The 27,117-nt window shown below is 36.3% G+C and overlaps 1 protein-coding gene across 1 annotated transcript in view; it reads right to left on the bottom strand.

Annotated features, from left to right (window-relative positions):
- Positions 1-22,840, bottom strand: part of FAP (fibroblast activation protein alpha) — a 41,253-nt gene extending 18,413 nt beyond the window's left edge. The window contains exons 1-15 of the mRNA XM_074872294.1: positions 22,714-22,840; positions 22,354-22,438; positions 14,877-14,972; positions 12,870-12,964; positions 12,648-12,722; positions 12,402-12,454; positions 11,233-11,305; positions 9,493-9,613; positions 8,779-8,933; positions 7,575-7,678; positions 7,132-7,267; positions 2,877-2,921; positions 1,058-1,162; positions 897-967; positions 257-310 (exon numbers count right to left, since the gene is read on the bottom strand). Coding sequence (XP_074728395.1) covers positions 257-310; positions 897-967; positions 1,058-1,162; positions 2,877-2,921; positions 7,132-7,267; positions 7,575-7,678; positions 8,779-8,933; positions 9,493-9,613; positions 11,233-11,305; positions 12,402-12,454; positions 12,648-12,722; positions 12,870-12,964; positions 14,877-14,972; positions 22,354-22,438; positions 22,714-22,719 — 1,274 coding nt within the window. The 5' untranslated portion in view covers positions 22,720-22,840. The remainder of the gene's footprint in view (positions 1-256; positions 311-896; positions 968-1,057; positions 1,163-2,876; positions 2,922-7,131; positions 7,268-7,574; positions 7,679-8,778; positions 8,934-9,492; positions 9,614-11,232; positions 11,306-12,401; positions 12,455-12,647; positions 12,723-12,869; positions 12,965-14,876; positions 14,973-22,353; positions 22,439-22,713) is intronic.
- Positions 22,841-27,117: the final 4,277 nt, after the last annotated feature.

Raw genomic sequence — 27,117 nt, 5'->3', positions numbered from 1 at the left:
GCATAGGCACCGTACTTTCAGAACAGTTCAATTTAAAAATGTTTTCCCTTTTTATCAAATTTTTTCCCTAAGAGCATATTTAAACTTTATAATACTATTTCTCCTTGGTTCTCAGATATAATCCAAAGTCAAGATTTAGTTAAAACAGCTTGTAAAATTACACTTTAAACATCTTGAAACAGAATTATTTTATTGACAAATCCAGAGCTATCTTCTATTAACTTAAGATCATTAAGGTAATGTTGATAACACTTACTTGTAAATATTCCTTCTTCCTGGATAGCCTTCAAATTCATTGCTTGAATAGAAACTGTAAATTCATGTATATGTTAATAAATAATCCATAAAGTGATGACCTATGAACCAGCATCAAGATGAAAAGCCGTCTTGGAAGTTAACTTAGACTTTTTGAGATTTCTGCATGTGATGGAAGAGTAAATTAAGCTTATATACCTTTCATGTTAATGAATCTTTGCTCAAGCTCTGATTAGATGACAAATAAACCATATAAATAGGAGTTCTATCTTAATTCGCATGAGCTAATCACTCCAATTATGTAAGCTATATCTCTCTATATCATAAGCTGAATGAGAGACCATAAAAAAAGAAGTAACTGCAAATTGTATGGGGGTTAACTACATGATTAAATTTAAATATTTCTAAATAAGTCTCTCTAAGATGGGTGATTGAAAATAAGTAGAAAAACGAGGGCAATTTGCAAAGAATCTCCCATAAGCAAACCTGTGCAGTGCCTTTGCATACAGATTTGTTGTGGATACATTCAGATACAAACCAAATCATACCTAGTTATAACTTGATAGGTTAACAAATGGTGTTCAAATGATTAAGTGTTCCTTTTACTGACAACACTCACAACCTGTTCTCTTTATACTTACATTGCATCATTTGTTACTCTGAAAATGTATATTGCCTCCCATTCTCCACTTGTAATTTGGATTGCGTTCTCCTGTGAAGCAAGACATATAAGTTACTGAATATTGTAGAATTATTTCAGGAACTTAGAGCAGATCAATGTAGCACATTTTGTTTGACTTACCACAGAGCCATTGATGTAATGAATATGCTTGTAACCATTTTTGTCACTAAAAATTTTGTAGTATGAACTGCTGTCTGATGTAAAATATGGTGTAGAAACAAAGAACTGAAACAATGGAAGAAAAATGGTAGATGAGACATAAGTAAGACTGCCCAAGCTGTTTAGCAGATTATAGTACACATACTAAAAGTAACAAGACAATTTAATCAGTTCAGATTGGACAAAGTACTTTGCACAAGTGTTTACATTGTGATATTCAATCTCCCAGTCAGTACATTACAATTTCTAACCCGTCATGTCAGATTTCTTAAACTGATAATATAGATACTTTGAGTACCCCACAAATGCAAACTCTCTACTTATAAGTGGAATAATTTGTTTGAATATTCTGAATGAACTTTCTTTAGTTATTTAAAAATAGTTACAGGTGATTTTTAAAAATTAAGTTTCTGAATAAAGCTAATGTTCATGAATAGTGCCAGACTGAAAATCCTGTGGAGTACAGAGCCTGGCTATTTCACTGAGCAAATACAGCACTAAGTAAATGGATATCTGAAGTTTCCCATACTATTCCACTAATGTTAAAGAACAGATTATCCCAGATAAAACCATTCAACTTTTGCTTCCTTTCAAACCATCACCTCTTTGCTAAGATTGTCAGTCAAGGATGAGTTACTGCAACTGTGAGTTTTATTTTCAAAACACAGAGAAGAATGACCTGCAAGCACTTCAAACATAGCACCAAATGTTCCTGAGTATGACTTTTCAATAATACTAACCCAAGCTCGACTAGAACCTGTGACCACAAGCTAAATTGTTCTGGAGCCTGCTTCTAATATTCCTAATGCTTGAAATCCCATACAGGCTAAAGCAGGGATTTATGCATATGTGCAATTTTTTTTAGCTCTAATAAAAACCTGTCATCACAACCTCAAGAGGCAAAAAAAGGGATCAAGTAAAATAACTAATCCTTGTAAATGTGTAATCTTCACTTCACATAAAAACATGTCTCTTAAAGGACACTGTACTTAAAATTGAAACTCTCAGTTAAGTCCACTGCAGAACACTCAGGCACAGTGTGCGGATTACCATACTGAATTCTGGTAACTTCCCCTGCTCGAGCAGTAAACATAAGAAATAATACATATTCACTGTTAGAATATATGACTGTAAATACTGATCTCATGCTCTTACAATTTCCTTGCAGGTTTGTTTCTACTGTGAGTTTCCAAAGACAGGTGTTATGTCTCTTCCAAGATAAAGGTTACTGGGTAGAGAAAATTTCTTTTGCTTAGGGGAAGTATCAGAGTATGCAGAGAAGTATCAACTATCATTGTAAGTGGGGTATCTCACCTTGAAAGTTCCTCCCAAGCTGAAGATGTGCAGCACTTAGCACTAAAATTGTGTTCTGAATGGACAGGTTTTATTCTTAAAGTGCTATGGTATAACTGACCTTATCTCTTGCCCTAGTGACATCAGAGGAATTTCACATCTATTCTTTGCCTCCAGGATGCTTCTAAGAATTACACTGCACTATAAATCTACCTCTTTTCATTACTTCCCTCCTTTCAGTATAGTGTCTATTCAGTTGGTCTAAGATTTGCAAAAGGAGACAGAAGAAGTGTCTTTAAACTCAGAAAGCAGGTAGCCAGATACTCTATGCCTAGCACAGCATTGTCTCAATCCTACAGTGCAACAGGTTTAAACAGTAGTGTTGTATGACTCAGAATGGTGCTTCATGTTTCAAAACACTGCTGTGAAGATGCAGAAAGCTGTGGCTTTTCATTAAATCAAAATAGAGTACAACAACCAAACCTACTCCGCCTGCCCATCCTGTTTGACTCTCTTCTATATGCTGTTGATTCTGAAAAACAAAATCAATTGCACACTCTTTAAGAAGTTCAAGTATGAATTTATGGAGATTCAAAATCTTCAAATAAAAAATCTGTAGCTGCCTGCAAAAGAGAATTATAGAACACTTGCTATGAAGGTTCAGGGACTTGAAGGTTGTCTGAGGTAAATAAAATTACTGTATTAATACCATTATGTTAATTAAAATATTATTTTTTAACAGCTGTCATCAGAGCTAAATAAAATCTAAAGTAATTGTTTTAACCTTTTCACTGAAACAACTGCAACATTTTCACTGAAAGCAAGAATTAACAACTACTTAATTTCATGAATATTTCAGTAAAAAACCAAGTAAAATAATTTCAAGAATAATAATATTAAAAATCTGTGTTAGATTCTCTGCTGGTTAATTTGATTTATTTCCTTCCATTTCAAAGCTGGGATGTTGATTTATAACAGTGGATAATGTGACTACTAGGTATATCTTTTAAATGTAACCTTAAGTAACCTTTAAAAACCTTAAAAATACAAGCCAAAGACATTAACTAAGTAAAGTACATAGAAATCAAGTGTCTCCATATTTGGTGTTCAGCTTAGAGATATTAAAGGGCCCGATTTTCAACACTTTTAAAAAATCTTACAAATAACGTATTTAGAAAGAAGAATTAAGGATTGGCAAAGATAATATAGGCATCAAAAATCACCCAGATTATCATATCCTAAGACATGAATATAAATTTAGCAGGTCTTAACTTCCTGTAACATTCTTAAAGCTGATTTTTAAAAAGACTTGTAGTGAGCATAAATGGATCTCCTGCAGCTAAAGGTGCTTTTACATTTTTATTTATGTTTTACATTTTCAATACTTCTCATTGAAGAGTGTAATATCTTGCTTGTTGGATGGAACAGGTGATTTAATATTTAACAATTCTGCATTCAATCAATGTATCTCTTTTTTTATCTTGCAAACTTTTCTGTATACTGCTCATTTAATACAGTATTTCTTCACAGTCTGAAATAAATTTAACAAATTTGCTTTCTAAAGAATATGGTTTGTATCTGTTATCCTCAATGTAATCTCATTGGCATTCAGAATCATGCTTTCTCCCTTTCAATTTAGTCCCTGTAACGTGACTTATTTGAGCAAAAGTGGCAGGTACTTGCCCCTTAGAAGACTAGTACTTTGCAAGGGCTCCACTGAGCTATTAACTCAGAAGATGAATTTTATTTCTTTTTAAGATAAGAAAAATGGGATGTATTGTTTTATTATCTGCATCCTAAATTTATTTTCCTTTCTTTAAATTAAGTCTCGGATCTTGATGACATAGTACATTAAAGATATATTTAACTTCTCTCATATGAGTAGTCCCACTGACTTCTATGGGATTTTTCTGTGTATTGAAGTATTTACAGAATTTAATTAGAGAACTGGCATCTTTATAGGAAATCCCCATTTCACAAACACATGCCTAGCTTTTACTCACATGAATAGTTCCACTGAAGTCATATTAGTTTTATGGTCTATTCACATGAGCAAGACTTGAACACATGAACATTTCAACACTTTAGGAACATCTTGTAGATTATATTTTGTTATTATTTTCAAGTACAGAAAGCCTAGCACATTTATTATACATTAGAGTCTCGATTTAAGCTGAAATCAACAAGAGAACTATTTTTGCCAATGGAAACGTACAGAGATATACTTTCTAATGGCAAATAGAGCTAATGCAGCACTCCCATCTGTTCACACTCTTTCAATTGGCCATTTGTGCAAACTTTAATGTGATAAAAGCATTGTATCACTGTATAAATATAGAATTATAGAAACGTCAGTAGTGACTCCATAAATAAGGTTTCATGGAGAAATGCAATTAAACAAGGATCATGAACACAGTCCTGCAAGATGTTAATTGTTCTGGTCTGGTTCCAACAAAGCAATTAAGCACATAGAATCACAAAATCACAGAATCATCTAGGTTGGAAAGGACCTTGAAGATCATCTAGTCCGTTAACCTAACACTGACAGTTCCCAACTACACCATATCCCTCAGCGCTATGTCGACTCTACTCTTAAACACCTCCAGGGATGGGGACTCCACCACCTCCCTGGGCAGCCCATTTCAACACCTAACAACCCGTTCTGTAAAGAAATGCTTCCTAATATCCAGTCTAAACCTTCCCTGGTGCAACTTGAGACCATTCCCTCTTGTCCTATCGCTTGTTACTTGGTTAAAGAGACTCATCCCCAGCTCTCTGCAACCTCCTTTCAGGTAGTTGTAGAGGGTGATGAGGTCTCCCCTCAGCCTCCTCTTCTCCAGACTAAACAACCCCAGTTCCCTCAGCCGTTCCTCGTACGACATGTGCTCCAGACCCTTCACCAGCTTCGCTGCCCTTTGGACACGCTCGAGTAATTCAATGTCCTTTTTGTAGTGAGGGGCCCAAAACTGAACACAGTAATCGAGGTGCGGCCTCACCAGTGCCGAGTACAGGGGTAAGATCACTTCCCTGTCCCTGCTGACCACGCTGTTTCTGATACAAGCCAGGATGCCATTGGCCTTTATGGCCACCTGGGCACACTGCTGGCTCATGTTCAGCCGGCTGTCAATCAACACCCCCAGGTCCCTCTCTGACTGGCAGCTCTCCAGCCACTCCTCCCCAAGCCTGTAGCGCTGCTGGGGGTTGTTGTGGCCAAAGTGCATGCTTAATTTTAAACACATAAATAGACTTACTGAAATAAATAAAACCGATTATATGCTTAAAATTAAGCTTGTGTTAAAGTACTTTGTACTTGTGTTAAAGGATTATGGTAGAATCCTTGAAACCTTAATTTTTTTTTCTGTATGTTAAAATATTTAGCTATTAATATGTAGGTTACTTGGAGGCGAGATAGAGATTCAGTGTTAATGTACTTATATAATGGAACAATTACTTAGGAAACACATCACATGCTGCAGTAAATATGTATTTTTTTCTAATAAATTAAGATATTTCTCTGTGGAAAATTACTTCAAAGATAATATTTTTGAAAGAATAGGACCTTAACTTCCTTTTAACTTTGCAACAATTTGTCATGTCACAGAGGAATAAAAATTATTTTCGTCTTGGAAAGGCTGTGTCAATAAATTATCAATTTACAATTTATGAGTTATACAGAACACTTTTATAAGTATTCTTGCCTTTTAGTTCCCATTAGTTCAAGGTTTCATCCTAATGCTAGTTTTTATAGGTGTTCTGCACCATAAACTCTAAAAACAAGACATACAAACAGCATCAATACGAAAAGACAATAAATGAGACTTCTGTACTGGAGTTACTGAAATTCAGGGTTATCCTTTCCTTCAGGATCCATATGAATTTATCAGTGTCTACCGTCTTCAGGCTTTACAAGGTCTTTTAAAGAAATATTTTTTTCAAAAAGGCTTCTGTATGTAAGATCTGTACCTATTTACATATAGGTGAAGATAGCTAAGCCATCTAAGCTATCCTTCTGCTCAACAGAGCATGGTTTTCCCTCCAAACTGTCTTCATGATAGAATGACATATTTAAACAAAACATAGAGCTACTGTTGCAATTAGTCTGAAGTTTTCTTTTCAGATCTGAAAAAGGGATTGTGAAAACTTGCCTGCTTTCTCCAACTGTATGATTTGATAGAAGTTGTTCTCCCTCCTGAAAGCCTGCCTTACTTTTAATCTATATGTTGTTTCAACTAACATTAATCATAAAGGACATGATTTAGTCAGACTTAGTATGAAATTTCAACATAGTAATCTAAGATTTTCTTTAAAAAACAATAAAGATCCTATATGGTTCCACTTTTGAAGAGATGAGGAAGTAAGAAGGAACTAAACAGCAGTATTGAAAGCTGCTCAATAGCTTTTTTCTTTCCATTGTTGCTTTGTTATTTAAGCCTCACTAAAAAAATATTTTGGTGATTTTATTTCTTGTTGGTGCAATTAAAATTTTTTCACCTCTCTCGCAGCAATTAAAATATTAAAAAAGGTATCACTAGTAGCTAAAACATGAATCTGATGAAACACTGGAAAATACAATTATGGCATGCACACAATTATTTTCTAAAAGAATTCAGGGCAAGATTAAATATACTTCAAGTAAGTCAGAGCAACCTGTGCATGACTAGTAGGTGTTAAAATAGCTATGCAGATGGGATTAACAAATGTTAATCTTAGCAACATTAAATTTATATTTCCAACTTTATTACCTCTGGACAGTCCCAAGTATTTGAATTTTCTTTGAAGTCACAAATAGCTAAGACTGAAAAATTCTGGATTCTCTTTAGCCATTGCACACAGATTCGACTATCTGTTACCCAAGTAAGCCAAGTAAAATAATGATCACTAAAAAATAAGAGAAAAAAGAGAAAGAAACTATGGTTATTAAGAACAGGAATATAGAAGCGTTGCTACAGATTTTATCCCCCATATTGCTCTGTGGAAGACAAAGCATCCACTATCCTGGGGATTTATTTTGTTCTTTGTATCATATGGACAGACAGAATCAAATACATTTCTAGTTAGCTTCTGATCCACCTAGGCACTCCACTGTCAGAAACAGAAAACAACTCAGAGGTCCAAGCATTTGAAACAAATAGACAAAAACTTTTTTTTTTTTAAAAAAGAGAAGACATATTTGAGGGCACACTACCTGGATGCTATGACTGCAGGAACTGGCACCTCCTTAGGATCAAACACTTCAGCGTTAATAGTGTCTACAATAAACACTTTAACAGTAGGATTTTTAGCCCCAGCCTTCAAAGAAAATGTATCAGGTTATTCCAATCAGGCTCTGAACAACTCAGATCGAGGAAAATTACAACACTTTTTGCAGAAAAGGAGATAGGTTAAAAAATATTTATTCAGTTGAGTGTAATAGGGCAAATGTGGTCTTATAAGATCTCAGAGTGACACTACAGCAGTAGTATGTTACTTAACTTTGCACCATTTCGTATATAAAGAAGAAAACCTTTTAAACAGTCAAATTTAGTGCCTTTCTATACAGAAAACGTGCTTGATGGGAACCAATGCTCTATTTGCAGTGTGGATCTTTGCAGCACATGCTACACTTACTTTGGCAAAAAACTGCAGGAGTATATTCACATGATTGCAAGTGGTCTTTGAGATCCCAGCTGTGAAATAAAATGGTTTAGCTTAAACTGATTTCATGCTTGCTTATTCATTGCATATATTATTATTTTTTTAATTCTCCTCCATGTGTGGTCTAAACCATCCAGCTTGACTTTAGAAATGTAACGCAGATGACTGGTGAGTAACTTCTTAAGATACATTAACATGACCGCTTGCAATCACATGAACATGACAAGTCAGGAGAGCTCTCTGGTACATGCTGAAGAAAGGCCAACCCAAAACCTTCTTGCCTTAGATCTGGCACTTGAAAGCAGTTAAAATCCAAAGCCCCTTGAGATCAAAAAGCACTATGAAGTGTGCAAATAAGCTGAAGCTGTCATAGTCTTTATTTTTCAAAATAAAAAATGTCTCATAATTCATTTACTGTAATGAAAAATAACAACTGCATAGTTAACATAGTTAACACATCACAATAAGTAAACTGAATTGAACAAAGCAAGGCTTGATCATGCAAGCATGCACTTTTGCACATACTTTTTACTTACATGAGTAATTCCATTTATTTCACTGATATTATTAAATAAATGCAATTCTAAATGTACCTATACCTTTTCAGAACTTGGCCTAAGTTTGTTTTCTTTCATTAATTTAGGCCACAATGGATTTAACCACTGAAGTACAACCATTTTTTAAGCACAGTTAATTTTATCATTGTCATAACTAATTTCTCAACAGGAAGTAAGTCAAAAGATGAGAAAACATACCTTTGGGTATGGGATAATTATTTTTCTAGGATACTGGTCCTCACCAAAATATGAATATTCAATAACTGGTATGTCAGAATCATTAAATTGTACGTATGCTAAATATTTTCCACTTGGAGACCACCACAGTGCATATTTTGTTGCTAGCATTTCCTCTGAGGAAAAAAATAATCATTCATAATAGTTTATCATTGCAATCTATCTTCTTACCTATTTCAGCATTCTACTCTTAGCAACCTAGACATGTAAAGAGAATAATACTAAACAAATAACACCAAACATATTGCAATACATCTCAATTCTGAAAGGCCTTAAGAGCTCTCAAAACAGCTACACAGATCCCATTTAACTCACTTGGGTTTTTCTTGTGTGCATGTGTTTATCTTTAAAATTTTTTTTGATGCACTGAAATGCCAAATTTTCACCGAAATTAAAACTTCCATTAAAGCTTAATTCCCAGTCACTGCCTGTGCAGCACAACAAAGCCCAGTTTGTAAAGTACTGATACAGTTTCAGTAACAAGAGACTCAGGATTTTGGTTACACACTATGAATACAAAATGCAGTCACTGCATGGCAAATAAAATATGGAAATGAAGTAATCCTTAGGGCTCTAAAAATAATGTATCATCACAGATATTTTAGAACAGATTGTGAGAACCAGGTAATCTAAAGCACTTAACATGTTAGTTGTTGCCCTTCAAGATTTACTTACCTTCATAGACCCAATCAGGAATCCCATTAAATATTTCATTCTGTTTTCCATCACTAGTTATTTTAATTGGTGCCTCTCTTGGACTTTGTTTCAAATAGATATTATTCTGATATACATATACCTAAAGACAAGAAAGTATTTCTTATGAGTACAGGCACCAATAACAGGGGTTAGAGTAAGATCTTCTGCAGTCAGTGCTCTTACATTATACCAACAAGAAGACATAATGAATACAAACCAGGAAATACATGCTACACTAAAAACCCTTGCAAATTCTTCAAAAGTAGGTACCTCAGTAAATAAATTATACATTACAGGCCAGATTGTATGTTCAACTATGTCAGAATAAATCCTGAACAACTCCTTTGATTTTAATAAACTTCAGAGGATTCTGTGGCTAGCTTTGGAGTGGAAAATCATGAAATAAAAAATAAAAATCTTTCAAACTCATTCAAATTGCTGGTGTTTTTTTTTTTTTTAAGAGACCCTCAGACGAAGTGTTTTGTGACTTTTCCTTCCAGTTCCACCAAAAGTAGAAGATAAAAACAAATAATAAACAGTGAAAAATAACTGAACTTTTCTAAACCTGTCAAAAGGCCTAGGTGATGTGAGATGAGACTAAAAAGGGTTTTATTTTGTCTGGACTAGTTTGTTCCTGTCTAGTAAATCAGTTACCAAAAGAGAGTTATTGCAAGAAATGCTTGCAGGCCTTGGGTATCTCTAAATTTCAGTCAAATGAATGGACATGTCGTTAAGAAACCAGCACCAGGAACATCACTTTCTTAGAAAATCATGCCTTTTGAAGCTATAAACAATTGTCAGCAACATCGGTGTAACATTTTAACTATGTGCTTTAAATGAAAAACAGAGCAACTCCTAAAACTCTCAGATACAATACAAGGAGTGTATAAAAACATCACAGACTATTAGTACTAGGAAGATAGGAGACTATCTTCATTCTGTTCTGTCTACAGAATTCTTGATACAGAAAATAACAATATTTAATTCAATTGAGAGAACTGATACTCTCCTAGAACATGGAAAAATTTTCCTAATAAATTGTCCATTCATATTTAGCTCCCTGTGTATTTTCTGAAATAAGAATGATGTTTAAAAATTTGTTTTGCACAAGTATGTTGTCAGTAGTGATTAAGTAGTTAAAGAACCACTAACTATTATTGGACTGATGCTTTGGAACCAAGTATAAAAGTTTATAAACTTGTTACCATATGCAATAGTTTTATTATAATTACTGAGAAATATGTACTTGGCTATCAAGTAGCTATTAAAAAAAAAGAAAACAAAAGAAAACATTTTTTTTGGTAATCAGAATCTGGCAGCCATTTCCTAGGGTAAAAATTTTAGAGAAGATTTTAAATACTGCACCTCTAATCTCCACAGTAAACTCATGTGTTATACAGTGCCAAAGGAAAACACATTGGTTTTCAGGCCTTGAAACTACATTTAATCCTATATACAATTACGTTGGTCAATTCTTGATAAGAGACTGGCTAGCAAACAAACACGTGACGTAGCTGAGAACATAGATTCTTCTACTGAGACACAGACAAGTTCAATTTTAACAAGTTAAAACTGATATTTTTGTCATTCTTGCTTACAACCAAGGTTAATACACACAGGGCTGTCAAAAATATGGCCTAACAAAATCATAACCAAAGGCAAATAAATGTCTTCTAGCCACATAAAGCAAAATCATTCTAGTACTTTATCTTTACTGACCAATTTGTGTCCAACAGGTGACCAGGATATATACTGAATTTTATGTGGAAGCTGATTTTCTGTTACAAAACCACTGAAAAAGAAAGAAGTTGAGATGGCTTTTTGTGCACAGTGCAAATGGATCATTATATTGTACATTCATCTAAAATTCATGAAGGGCTATATTTTTGAACAGCTTATTGTTTCTTGAGCAATGCAAAATTAAGGCAGGCAGTGAGACATGCAGTACTGTGATGGTGTGCACCAGTGCTGGTAAAAAGCTTGCAATTCAACCCTTTGAAAACATAGTCAACAGCCTAAGAAGCCAGCCTTATCTCTTTCCAAATACTGCACAAGCATCTACAGCCATTTGCTCTATCTGCAGTCTGCATTACAGTCTCAGCAAGTTACTTGAAATGCAAACTCAGGATATAGCATACTGAAGCAAGCATAACAGCAGCAGTTAACATTTGTTAGGGATCACGATCCACATGCAGTACCTCTCTACTCACATGAGCTTGCAGCAATCTTTTCCTGCCACCCTGATCCAACAGTTGCCCAAGAATGGCGCAGCTCAGTGCAGCCCCTGTTGCTCAGAACTAAGAAGCATTTGGTCATGCTGCTACTTATGGCATAAAAAGGTGACGGGGAGGCAGATGGCCTCCTCTGAACTTGGGTGGAAAGAGGAGTGGTTTGGGGAAGATCTCTTGGGAAAGAGACTGAATGCCGTGGGAGAAGCTGTAAACTTTTGAGGAAGCTGGGATGGACTGTTACAAGATCACTGGAGCACTAAAGGACATGTGAGTTTTAGGAAAGCTAAAGATTAGATTGACCATAAAAAGGATGAATTAGACAACAGAAGGGCATGGAGACATCAGGTGCAAGACTGAAGTGGACTCAAGCAGCTAAGATAGGGTGGGAGAAAATTATGCAGAGAAGAAAAAAAGATGAGAATCTTGAGCAGTGTAATTTTTAGGGCATGAAATACGTATCAATCCAGATATGTGAATGATTAGATGAAAGGACTGTATGATATTCTTAGAGGCCATTTTTTCCAAGCAAACAAGTAACCTGATAGATTCAGGCAAAAGCAAAGCAGGGTGGTAGCAGAGTTTTTCAGTGGAAATGCTTGCAAGTAAATCACTACACAGTATTCACCATAGCTCTCTGTAAGAAGTAACAGGCCTTACCCATATATGAGATCATAAATGTGGTATGATGCTGTATAAGAGTATCTCCACAGCTGCAAAAATTAAGCAAGAAAATAATACTATTAACTTGGAAAACGATAATCTAATTAAAAATAATCAGCTGCCTTTTCACAGCCTACCCCTTTCTCAAAAAAGAACCAAGAAACATTTATCTATGGCAACCACAATCAACAAAATACTAAATGAAACCAAAAATTTCATTAAGCAGTATATTAAAATAATTACCTTTGAATAATTGCTTTCCAGAGCTATGAAATATTTGTCTGATGACAACACATAATTTGAAGCATTAACTTGTTTCTGAAAGATTAACAAGTAGATTAGATTCTAGTAAAAAAACTTTAAATAAGCATTTGATGAGTCAGGTTTTAATCTACTCACTTTTAAACTGGTATTTGCAATGCAATTGCATTTTGTTGCCTTTTTATTAATTGAAAAGTTACATACCATTGTGCTGTTAGTCATGATGGTAGTTGGGTAGTTCATTTCAACATTGTAAAGAATAATATCATCTTCTGCAGACTGATGAAGATACTCATTATCTTTATAAATAAGACAAAAGGGCTGTTACGTTGCAGAGAAGATACTATAGAACAGATCTGTTTATCAAAACACACTCCTGTCAATGAATAGCTTTTGAGCAAATATTTTTCGGCATCTACATAAAAAATGTTTTTCTTCTAATGATGCCAAGGTACAGAGTTATCAACAAACTGTCTTCAGGGCTCTTAAGTGCGTTCACAAGGTTACACACTGCACACAGAATTAGCTAGTTAACTTTATAATTGAATGCCAGATTTTGTTCAGTAATGTCTGATCAAGAATACCAGAGACAGACCCATTAGAAGGTCAGTATCATAATGTAAATGTTTTAAAGAAAACATTTGAGATCTTTGCTTATAATTTCACCAGAACATTGTCACCTGCAGAGATTCCACAGATATCAGCAGTACCATGTAACTGACACTACATAAATAATGCTGCCCTTACTCACACAGGTCCTACAAAGTGAGGGTGAGCAGCCTTCAATGAGAATGGAATTTAACCCTACCTGTGCTCAAGACCTGAGCCATAGTTTGGTAGAGAATGAAGATCAGAATTTTAGTTTCACATATCTGCTATAAACAGAGAGAAGGAATTACATACTTGGTGTAGCTAGAGGGAGACTTTAACATTTAAAAGCAGCCTGAAACATTGTATAAGGTGTTCATTTTTTGGAAATTAGATCACACTTGGATCTTCTGAGCACACTTCTGTGATTTGTGTAACAGCATTTGTGGTGATCTCAGGCACCCTTAGGAAGAGATATTCAATTTTAGCTCCTTGCTTCAGAAGAATAGTAGACATAGGCAATGCTGTAGGCATAACTATCTATGGAATCTATGGCATGACTTTTGCATGAGCTTTGTGACTGTTAAGAGGGAAGATAAGTCTAAGTGAGAAGGATATAAAGAGAGAAGGAGAATATTAGGTTTAGGTGATATGCTGCCTACATACTTCAGAGATTCACACAGAATTCTAACAAATGGTGACCTAATTTTTAATCAGACAAGTGATGTCAACATACTTCAAACTGCTAATTGTAAACCTTAAACTGCTTTTAGCAATGTCCTGGAAGGCTTCAGCTCAGTTCTAAACTTGTGGGTTAAAGCTAACTTGGTAAGACTCCACGTGAACAGGCACTATGTTTCTTGTCTCTAGTCAGAGAATAACAATTGCTTCAGGCAATTATCTCCTGCATAGATATGAGTGGTAGTAGTGTGTGCACTAGAATGTAATCCAATCTAGCTCAAGCCTTTTGATGCTGCTGAAATTCAATGGTAACAAGACTAGTATTTCAGCCACACACAGGCAGATATATCAGCAGCAATTAACTTCATGTCTTTATCTTCTACCTTAAGGAACTTGCTTAGAAACTCAACCTTGTTTTCTATGCAATGCATTGGAACCCAGGAATTTCAGCAGTTTCAGCATTTCCTTAAATGAGATAAGAACAGCTGGACTCATTGCAGAGCTACGTACTACTGAAAACAAAGAAGGATGGGGCCTGTAAGACAGGCTACTTCAGTTATTACAAATGGTAAGTGAAAAAGCACTGTGACAAACACAAAAAAGGAGATTGCTTAAGAAATGACTGACACATTGACATATTTCTTTCACTTGCTGCAATGAATATGACAGTAAAAGAAATAAAACACTGAAGGCCTCTGTAAAATTATAGTTTATACTTGACTCAAACATGTCTGTTGAAACATCAAATACCTGGAATTTCTAGAATGACTGACAGAATAGTAAATTTCAACCATAAGTTTTGACTAGCAGATCGTTTAATTTCATAGTTAGCATTCATTCACAGTAAAGCCGGAAGGAAAATACATTTCTGAGTCTGTGTAAATCAGTCTGGAAACACATATTAGAAAGGCTTATGTATGTCTGAGAAAAAGTCTTACTTACCTGACACCCAATATGGAAAAAATGTTTTATATTGGAAGTTTCCATTCAAATAATCCTCCAGTGTAAGAGCTCTGGGGCCATCATCTGTGTTGACAACTAAGAATAAGACAGAAAGTTTCTGTTAATGCAATGCTGTGAAGTGGAAAAAAAAAAAAAAAGAAAAAAAATTACTAGTCCAATATTTATTTTTTTCTATATTTAGCACCAGGGAACAGTGAGGATAGCATAATCCTGGAGGCATGCAGAGAGTAGGCACAGCAGAAAAGAAAGTTCTCTTTTCCTGTTCTGATAAGGTCCTTCAGTCTCTGAAGGACTCACCTTTAGGAATACAAAATTAGAAACCAGACAAACTACTTTATTTCACCCAGTCATTTATTCACTCAGATGTATTTACTTGTAGACCCTGTGAATGCAAGAAAAGCCTTTTCCACGCAAAAGACAAATCAAAACTTTTTTTAAAGCATGGGTTTCATGAACTTGTGTGGTATGTAGAGACAACTATTTTAATAGGGACGTGCACATATTCAGCAGAGTCAGACATCAAGAAGTGCATACAAGCCCTTGCTGCCAAATTTCATAAATGCCTCATCAACCAGTGTTAGAAGATGGATATAAGCCTTGCAAAATAATCACCATCCACATATATTTCTTAGTAGCCACATGAAAAAAATAGATGAATCTGTGCAGGAAGAAATAATGCTGAAAAGTAATGAATGAGTGAACTCCAACTTCAATTTTTTATTTAATGCTGCAAAAGAAAACTGGCAATGATTCTGGAGAGAAGATAGGTACTCCGATATTTGATTTCTAAGCAGATAAGATAGCTGCATAAAAATAACACACAAAATTGTGGCTGGTTTTGTGGCTCTTGTCTGACTATGTTTCTTCCCAAAGCTAAACACCTTAAGCTAGGGCAGATTTTAAAAACGTAATTTAAGGGCAATCAACTGGATGAGAAGAGGGTAATTCTGAAAATGCTAGCTTGCTAAGTGCATGGAAATGAAAAATCCCATTATAGAAATGTTAAAAAAAGCAAAAAAGAAAAACTACAGTTCACAAGAGAGAGTACTCAAAATACATAATCCTCAAAAGACAGGAACATTTCTGATAAATGCCAGTTTTTCAAGTTCAGGACCATAATAATGGCAGCTTTTAAGTCTAGGCATTCTGGGTTCTATCCTTTTTTCCTTTAAAATCAAGGGGACTTTTACCATGGTCTTCAGAGGTAGTGGGGATGTCACGCTGCAGCCTAGTAGATCTCTGCCACTTCCCCTTTTTTTTCCTTCAGAGCTCTCAGATGACAGCCAGATAATCAAGATGACTCGTTGCCCTCAGGTTTCATATCATGCTCCATCACTTCCTCATTACAGCTGCCCTCTCTGCTAAGATCACACTGACTTCCTGGGAAATGTTTCTTCATATTCTTTTCTATGGCACTTTGTAATGATAATACATGTTTTCTTCTGCTAAGTGACTATTACTTACTGTAGAATACACATGTCAGGTTGACTGTTGACACTAGCCTTGTCTGCACTAATGCAGAAGAAAGCTGTCATGAGAAATAAAACTGAATGCCAATCCATAGGCAAAAACCTATCAGTATAAACTCTGAGCTAGCAATATGTCCAGAAAATATCCCAAGAAGTTCAATAAGAAGTTAATTCCTCTTGCTAACACCATGACTGTATCTTAGATATCTTTGATATGTTAATGATAAGCACAGATGATAAACTCTTAAAAAAATGCATAGAAAATAATTCCAAAGAAGAATTCAGTTCTATTTATATTGAGTGGTGATTACTTATCACTAGCTTTCAGTTTAAATTCTCTAAGTAAATATGACTATTAGCAAAAGAAATCCACTGTTAAGATCTATTTCCATGGTTGTCTGTATAGGAGGCTTAAATTTGCAGTCCTGTTTGATACCTTAATCTGGTAAAACTTCCTGGTTCCTTCTCTCAGTTTAAGAGGACTTTTTACTAAAAAGACAAACAGTATCTCAAAAGTCTCATCTCTGGTCTAATATTCCCAGCTCTGATTTAAACCTTTACTCTGTTAGCCATCTCACCCTTACATACTTAATATTCTGTGGTAATATATTATAACTGGTATGGATTTTCAAAATGTGTTTTCTCCTATCTCAATTTCTACCAGTGGACTGCAAAAATCTGAACACAGCTATTTCTTACTTGATTACTTATAATTTTGAATGCTTGTTTCTAGGCAACAGAAGATATCTTTGAATGCTTTAATTAAAAGCAGCATCTTTAATTGTTTCCTATAATTGTTGCGGATTCTTTCTTCTGTAACTAAAGACTGGTTCAACAATGGTATTTGAAATCTCTGCTCACAGAACAGACCCTAACATGAAAAGTACTTTACATGTGTGCAGCACTATATAGACATTGATTTGGATGGCTGTTGGTAGACTTGGTAAATTCTTTCATTGTGTTTTGTTTCTCTATGAAATAACAAAGAAGAAAAAAGATGCCCAGGGACAAAAAGGAAGAAAATAGCAGAGCCAACCACAGAAACGAAAGCTTACCAAATTTCAGCTTTGCTCTTTTCCTTTCATCACCCCACTGTCTTAGTTTTAATCCGTTGTGGTCCATTTACATTCATTTACAGGGTGCAGTTCTGTATTGCTCTGTGCACTGAATTGGTTATTTTGCTTCACACTGTAGCTTGCTTTATATATTCCATGATCATAATTACTCAGTCATGCATTTGAGTATATTCGACATACATGTATAACTGTGGTGATGAAAGCCTGTAAGCATCTATTACTTGTCACTGGCTTTATGCAAATACCTTCTCCTTTACTGCTCAGTTCACTGTTGTGAGAGAGCTTAATAAAACACAGAAAGCAGAACTTTCAATTATATTAAACTCAGATTAACTTTATGCGCACCAATCCATCACTGTGAAATTCTGTTTGTATTATCAAGTTTATTACCTTTCAAAGACTGGATGTAGGTAGACCAACACAACCCTTGCTTTAGATTTCAAAGCCCTGTTGGCTTATTCCACAACAAGGTCTAATGTGCGTCCATATAAATTGTGTCTACTCCTGCCAAATTAAAGCAAGCATACACAGTAATCAGAAAGTATTCTGGTTTCTGTATTTGTTATCTTTATATATGTAGTTGTATATATGTATTTTATATGTATTTATACGTATTCAATATATATTTTTATATGTATTTTATATGTATCTTATTTAACACCCACTGCTACACAGCAAATAGATGACTTGCCAAAAAAAACCTGGTTAGCTTCTGGACTAGAATGTCCATTCTCATCTCTGTGGGTTGATGCTGAATAGCTAGACTACAACCTCCTTCAACATGCGCAGTAAAACAGCCTTCCACTTGAGGAAACCACAGCCCAGTTCAGCATCAGAAATTAATTCCAATGCTCCTGATCCTGCTCCAGAACTTCTGGTCACACTCAGCTCCACATCAGCTGAATCTGATTTTCCATACCTGCATTACATTCAATGATTTTTTTGTGAGGTGTGCCACTGCTTTCTCAGTGAAGGTTACTTCAAAGACACCCCCCTTGGAATGAGAAGAAAAGATGAAGTCTGAATAAGCCATGTTCCGCAGCATGATCCAATTCTTGTTACTGGTAGGAACAGAAGCTGTGTATAGAAAGCCAGAGCATGCTAGAATGAGAATGGTTTAGTTTACTACTGACTCTAACATCTCTACTGCATAAGGGTCTTGGAAAGGAAAAAAAGCCTCTCTCTAACTATACACTGAGAAAGAATCATTATAATCCCTGTCAGCTATTGAAAATTGAGTTTTCAAAAAATATGTTTGTAAAGGAAAGCTAGTATAAAAATTTACCTTAGATCATAGCCATCATACATTATTTCTAAGCATAGACTTGGAGAGGTAAGTTGTTGTGGTAACTCCTTTAAATTAGTCCTAAACCAGAGTATTTTCTGCCACCAGCATGTGAATAAGCACAGAAAATTAACAGAGCCTGCCTGGGTGAGCACTTCATGCTGATTTAAGAATCTAAGCAACAAAGAGTTTCTTCAAAGCACTAGTCATATTTGGAAAGAGAAGTCCCACCCAGCCCCATAGTCCTGGGAGTATTGTCACAGACCACAAGCTGCACAAGTATAGCAGACTGAACCGTGTTGAGGGAATATAAACTAATGGAGCATATTGGTTTTTGAAAACTTATCTGAAAGATTTTAGTGTGAATTCCTACCAATTTTTATGCAGTCTAAAGTACTAAACGGAAAAGGTATGAATTACTCTAACCCATCTTAATACTGGTTTTGATTACTCTGTTCCAATAACCTTACGATAGCGCTCTGCCACCAGCGTACAGATCACTGTAGCTACGTTTACACTACTACTTAGATCTGAACCTGAACTCATAGTTAAGACTGAGCCATCAGTTTTCGGTGGAAGCACACTATCACCGAAATCTATTGATTTTCAATTACAAGGAACTTTGACAACAGCTGAGAGTTTATAGTCTCTAATTGTCACTTGCCAGTTTTGATAGATGGCCAAGAAGATGAGAATTTCTCTCTATTTCTCTTTATTTCAAGTCAAATATCTAGACATGCATTTCAATTAGAAAGCAGCAACTAACAGCACCATCTCCAGCTGAATTCAGTGCCAGCAACTGAGTTCCTGACTGGAAGCATCTTCCTTCCACTCCACAATGATGGAAACCACCCTGTTTGACTTTGCATTGGAACACACGGAGGCATTTATTGAATCAGAAAATGGATTTGTCTGGGGTGTAGCAAGACCACCACCAGTTCCTAAGAAACTGCTCAGCACTTCTTGGCCGGGAAGTATGCCCTATGACCTACTCTGCAACATCAGAGAACCAGGGTCTTGGTCTCATGCCTAGGTCAAGTGTACAGTGAGAACAGAAACACTGACAGGCAGGATTCTGGATTTTCATTAAAAATAGCAGAAGAAAAGATTAATTTGGAGCCTAAGCAATACATTCAGTTAAGTGTAACTCTGCCTGTGGTTCTGCTATTGCTTTTTAACTGCAGACAGGTATTTTCTTTCTTGTTTATGCTGCAGAAAAACAAGACTAGGTATACCAGTGTACAAGTGAAAAGAACTTTTTCCGAACAGTTTAGAGTTGGGCTATCATAGCTGGGTTATCATAGTTAGATAAATCAGACAGCACATTCATAACTCAAAGAAATGTCAAAAAACTGTCACTAATTTTCTGTCACTATTTCTAGGAATAGATGCCACTCACTATATTGAGATTGCCTGTCTTGCTCTTCTGAGCCCCACAGAAATTGTGTAACAACTGCAACTAAGTATTTCCCCCTTACTATCCTCTCCAAACAGAAAATTACTTTCCAGTATAACTTTTGAAAATTTTTCACATTTTAATACTCTTTCTTGTGTAAACCAAAACCAGCTATCACATTTTGAAAAGTTTAAAGAACATGGAATTATGAGAAACTTAGCAGACAAAACCAGAACTAAATATTTCTTCCAGTTCTTTCAGAATTACAGATGACATTTTTCTTTGCTGATTCCTTAAGCAGAAATTTAGTCGGTCTGTGGCTATACATTTCTCATATGCAATTAATTGTCTTTCTAGACTGCCACATCCTTTCAGTTAAGCAGTAGTAAAGGTGGAATGTACGAACGACATTCCATCTCTGTAGCTATTTCCTGTCTTTGACTTGCAAAATTTGTAACAGAAAAATTAATTTATATTTCTTCCTTTTACAACTGATCAGTAGGCTACTAAGAATTTGAAAAGGTTTAGGCATTCAAACAAATAACTGCAGCACTTGCAGTTCCACCTGAGAATGAGAAGCCAAAATCAGACATGTTTAACATAATTGTGTGTTCAACATACTTGTGTATTCCACAACTGTCTGAAACGCTCCTTCAAAAGCATTCTGTAAAGTAAGATAAATTCTTCATCATCCTACTGGTTTTAAATGTGATATCTGATATGACTGGTTACCAAGTCGCTATTCCAAGAAACTATAGAGATGAAAAGAGTTCTTTGTAATGACTTGGGTACTGAATCAGCTCAGAATAAGACCGGAGAGCTGGAATGTGATAACTTCAGAAGAGAAAAATACATTCATTTCCTCCTACAGTACCTTCCATGATCTTTAGCAACTTCTTCAGGCTGCCAAACTGATCCTTGGTCTCCTTTGTTTCCTCACTGTTCTTTTTTATTTAAATCTCATAAAAATATTCTGTCCTGTCTTAACATGCAGACTTGGTATGAGTAAGTCTGACTCAATACCATACATTTATCTAGTAATGAGATATCAGATTTGACCATTCTTAAGCTAGCCAAAAAATCTGGCACCCCATCATTGACAGTAAAAGTCAAACCTATCACGCTGAGGTGGTATCTCTTTCCAGCTCTGCCTCCCACCTTGATATATTCTAACCTCGTATTCACATGCTGTGTAACAGAATCAACCTCCAACCCTTCTCTCAATGAAGCAACCCATGATAACCATATTCCACAGAAATATCAGGTAGGAAAGAGATTTCACCTTTCACAAAACCTGCATATTAACTACAGGACTTAATTTTCACAAGACTTAAGCAGACAGCTGATTTTATAACATTTAGTTGTAAATGCAAAACTAATTTCTTCATCTCAGTCACCCTGCCAACACATGAACAAAGAATAATGATAGAAAAAAAAATCCCTTTAAATAGATACTGTTACTGGAATATAGGCTTTTTATTACTATTTTAATTATTTTAGAGGCATTCAGTTAATCTGCTATAGTGAAAGGGCCATGTAAATACTTATATTGCCCTTACTACACTACTCAGAAAAAAATGACCACCAAGTAAGTGCCACTCAGGCTTTAAATTTTAAACCACACTCACTTCAAACTTTATCAGAGGACTCAGCAGACCACGCTGTGTTTATTTACCTACAGCTGGCATAATAATACTAAAGGAAACTATGCATCCCTATTTTATACAATACTGACTTCAATTTTCAAATGCAATCTAAAATATGTTCACAAACAGTTCATCATACCTTACCTACAGCAAAATGTTTACCTTTTAATTGGATAGAGAATTTCTGAAATTATTACACAATAATTTAAAACATACAAGTTCACCAAGGTAAAGGAAATTATTAACAGTTTGTGAGAGTCTCTTAACCCCTAACACAAAAAGTAACACAATATGAGGAGATCTGAGAATTATTTTTGCAGTCCTGTCTAAGAACATTATATATCATGCACAGTAAAGTTAATTCAGGTGCTTTTCACTTCAAGGAGTTCCTTGTTTCAACATTTGCTGGCATTTCAATCCTACCTTCAGGATATTTCAGCTGTCAGGACATTTCTGTAAAGTGATAAAGCCATAACAATTCTGACAGGACAATGATGATGATTTGACAAACTTTTGTGAACTTTAGAAGCCATAGTAGCCAAAGATACTGTGTTTTACACTACATTAGATTACAAATGCCTTACCTCTTGATGGAAGCAGTATAATACACATAAGTAGTAAGGAAAACAAAAGGCATATAACCACGCCAAATATGATTTTTATCCGGGTCTGCAGGACAGAAACAAACAGTAATTACATTTCTAATATTGCTTGAAGCACACTTCTATGGCTTGTAAAGAATTAAATCCCCCCACGCTTTCTAACTGATCGAATCTGTCCAAGCAACAAGCAAAAATGTCCCTGCACTACATTTGAAAAGATTTCCCTTTCCTTTTCCTTTAAAACAAATACTTTCACATCAGAGCCTGGCCTTGTGCAATAGCTGACAGTTTAAAACAACAGATGTAAATGTTACCAAAAGCTGAATTCAGCAGCATACAGACCTTCATTTTCCTGCTGTATTCTGAAAGAATGTAAATTCTCTCTTCTGGGTGTTGGTCAGTGGATCTAGGAGAGGAGTTTGAAAAGGCAGTGTCTGTTTTCACAGTTGGAGGCCAAACCTCTGGCAGACTTTTTTTTTTCCTACATACTTTTGAAAACTCTGCCAAATTTCAAAGGGTTTCCATAAAATTAGAAACACACTTTTGGGGAAGTTCTTGGACCAGAAACGGACAGTGGGTGGCTATAGGGGTGGTGATTATATACTTCCCATCAATGTGAGCTGTAACCAACATCTGCTTACAGTAACTTAGGGGTTTTATGACTCAACGGTTACTTGATATGTACTGTTTTTCTCTGGAAAGTATCTAGTGTGTATTTTGGCAATCTTCACATTCTCAGGACATAGTCATGACCTTATTTCTACTTTTTACAGAGGAATTAAAAGAAAATCCAATACCTTTATTGTTTACATATAATTTGTATATGTTTACTTTCTGAAATAATAAATGATGGCATAAGAATGCAAAACAAGAAGCAGAAACAGATATCATTTAATGTATTCCACATGTCAGGAGAATTACTTTTCTCAGAAAACTGTAAATTTCTATAGACTATATAAGAGAGTTTAAGAGAAATAAATTATCTACAGGCCCAGTGAAAATTCTGAAATAATGCTTAAACCACCAATTGCATGTATTTTATTTAGCTCACTGAAATGAGGTCAGTCGAAAACAGTGAAAACTTGAGACGGCAGTGTCAAGTTACATAAGAGATTCCTCAGCAGAAAGAAGAAACACTCGAAAGGGGAAGTAAAAAAATGCCATGCTCGTTAGACTGACTTTACCCAAATATTCTTACTACCGGTCTGCCCCCCGCCGCTGAGGGGAGCGCGGGGGCAGCCCGCGCCGGGCCCTGCCCTGCTCTGCTCTCCCCTGGGGCGGGTCTCCACAGCGCGGGGCAGCAATAACGGCCGGGCGGGGCAGCAATACCGGCCGGAGGGGAACAGGCACGCTGCCCCCTGGCGGCGCCATCCGGCTGAAAAGAGACAAACGAAACGCGGCGACGTTTTCTGGGCAGGGAGCGCCGTTACCGGCCCCTGCACAGCCCGTGTCCCGCAGGTACCCCGGTCCCTCAGGAGCGCTCGGCACCGTCGTCTCCTTTCTTCACTGCTCTTTCCCAGCAACCCTCCCCCCCCCAACTTTCAGGCTCAGGCAGTGAGGTTGGATGCGGTGAGGTTGGATGCGCTGTGGTGCATCGCCACACACCCTGCAACACACAACTGCTTATTGGCGATGGCCAGGTCTCAGAAGGATGATCTCGAAAAGGAAATCCTTCCAGTGCTCCTACCACAGAGCCAGTAATCATTCTTTCAGATGATTAAGCTGAGCATGAGACTGGGCCAGGCATTTCAGATGGGTTATTAGGGGGAAGGAAAAAAAAAAAAAAGTCTCACACCCTTTATAGTATTCATCCAGTGTGCTGGAAGGAAACACCAACCAAGAACCTGTGCAGAGTGCTCTGCTCCACACCCATGGGTTCAGGTTTGGTGTTACGTACAAAAAGGCACCAAGGATGACAGCAGCTGAACTGAGCTATGAAACAAAGCCTATCATCCACTTACTTCCTGCAGCTTCCCCGCCATTTCAGCCAGTGCCCACGCCAGAGGAGACGGCAGCGCCTGGCAGTGGGCCTTCTCCTGCTTGGCCTCCATGGCCTGCTTGGGGCGGGCAGGCCCAGCTGCAGCCCCAGGCCCATCTCAGCTTCCTTCTTGCTGTCGTGTGGTAACTGTCAACTGCCAAAGAAGGCCACAAACTGACAGAACATTCACTAGGTTTGACATGAAACCTAAGAGACCGGTGACTGGAAGTTGCAGGTTGGGTTTTGCACGTGGAGTCTGCTGAATCACATCTTTCTCCCTGCACTAATCTTTTATGTCTCTCCTGTGCTTAACACCCAAAAGGGAAAAATAAGAGGGTGAGGAAAGGAGTCCAGAATGATGGTGCCTCCATGTGGAAGTTAGGCACAGGCCTATGAGGTTTCAGAGGAGGTTAAGGACTGAGACCCAAATCTTACTGAAATTCAGTAGTAGCTGGATGCATCACCCCCTCTGGCTTCTTTAAAAATTGAAAATGTAGTAGATGAGGTAGGTTTCCTGTCACACCAAACTGTCCAGCAGAACTTGATCTAATGTTTTACAGAGAAAAAAACCTCAATGCATTACCACCTTAGCCTAACAGCTGGAATTTAAACCCTAATCATTACAACAGCCTCGGTGCAGCAGCAGCTCATCTGGGCAGTGTTTTGGCAACATTCCTTACCTTAGTCTTGGTGAGGGGATTTTTGAAAATAGATTCAAATTAATTGTCTGGAAAAACAGGGATATGAAATGCCTTATTTTCCCCTAAGCTCAGTTCTCTCCCAGTTCTTGTCACAACAGTAAAGTACAAGTTATACAAGATAAAATTTCTGAATAAGATCCATCCTGTTGACACAAACCATGCAGGAAAAAAAGGCTGAGAACACTAAATACATTGTCCCTGATACACTCTATGTGAAGGGCAGAACTGAGCTCAAAAACAATAGCGTTTCCTAACAAGAGAAACCACAGCTACTCAAAATTTCCAAAACAGAAAAGGATTGTGACAAAATAATTTTCTCCCCATATAACTCGTGCTGCTTCTTCACATTATTTCCTAGCATTCTGTGGTTAATGCCATATATATTTTCAATAACACAGTTTAATCATTTTTTTCCTACCAACATTGTTTATTTCTGACAACCAGACCATCAAAAATTTGCAAATGCAGGTTTTGATGAGGCTAGTTTTAATTTCCAAATATGCAGCTTCCTCTAATTTAAAGAACGCCTCAAAGGAAATGATTCAAACTCACATGATATAAAAGACTGCAAAAAGACTATATGCTGCATACTATATATTTTTCTATTTTGGAAGTCTAATTATTTAGACATGTGCTGTATTAAGATTCAAAGGTTGCAGCATTAGAAGCAAAATAAAATCTACCTGGTAGAGAACAATCTTTACAAGCTTTGTAGATCTATTGCTCTTAACACCTGAACTCCCTTCTCTGGACTGTTTGTATTAGTACCAGTGGAGAAGCAAAACAGTAATTCTTTCAACAGCCAAAGCTCTTCCTAACTTCTGCGACATCAGAACCCCATAATGTAAGATAGAAATAAAAATGTAAGCAAACTAGAAAGAGGGTGAATCTGTTGGAGAAATGGACAAAATGGAACGGAAAACATATTCAGTTTATACAGCAACTATCCAACCAGTTATGCAACTACTCTATTTACGCTTCCCAGATGAGGAAATGTAGATTTACAGAGTAGGTTGTGCATGACATCAGACCAAAAATAGATAGAATAATGAAAATGTAACTAAAGCTGAACCAGTTCTTAAGTAGGCACACACATAGCTAGACAAATCCCCAGTGACTAATAGTTTTTATTCTTTCCACATTTGTGAACAAATAAAAGCTGTAAGTAGAAAATATAATCAGGATTTGTCACACTCCCTGGAGGGCTTTGGGTCCATAAAGGCAATAAATGCAGAAGTAACTAGCAGATAAAATATGGCAATTTAGCTTGTTTTTTACAACTTCACACTTCCTGGATGAACAATATAGGCACGTTTTACAACCCCATTCAGAGACAATAGCTTGAAGTGGAAATTCCTTATCCTATACACCAGCAGGATTTATTTGAGGTTCATTACACATTATGCTGAAGTGAGATTGTGCAAACACTCTTTAAGCTTTGGTGACAATGTGGCTGAGTCACGCTAGGAACTGGGAGTATAACAGCAGCACACAGGTGAACTACAAGAAGCTCACACGTGTTTGTGATACGGCCCTGTTGAACTCAACTATAAGAGAACAAAGAAATCCAGCTGCAGAGACTCTTGTTGCTTCAATAAAGGGAAGTATCAAAAGCTCGGATTTCAGAAAATTTACTCAGCATGGAAAATTATTTGATTGAGGACCCAGCAGTAATCTGTGTAATGATATAATTTTTCTACCAGGGTTTTATACTCCTTTAAAGTACTGAATAAATTATTTCAGACACTTGAAAATGCTATGTACAGTGTATTATGTTACATTTACATAATTGTAACAACTCATTAATACAGAAATCCAGAGATGTTCTGGATGATGTTTATTTACCCAGAAAGACTATTCAAATAATTCATTTTTAGTATATTTCATAGCATCTCATCAGATACTGAGCGCATGAACAAAATACATCTTAAATTACAATCGTGTGATCAATCTCCAACATTTTTAAAGTCAGATTCTCAGATCAATGTGTAACAAGTATAAAATTTGTCCTGCACTTAATGCTAAATCAGCAGATTCTAGAAGTAGCTAAAAGCTTCTGTATTAAGC

This window comes from Strix uralensis, chromosome 6, assembly GCF_047716275.1.
Source record: "Strix uralensis isolate ZFMK-TIS-50842 chromosome 6, bStrUra1, whole genome shotgun sequence".
NCBI classification, from domain to species: Eukaryota; Metazoa; Chordata; class Aves; order Strigiformes; family Strigidae; genus Strix; species Strix uralensis.
This window is presented reverse-complemented; position numbering and strand designations above follow the sequence as displayed.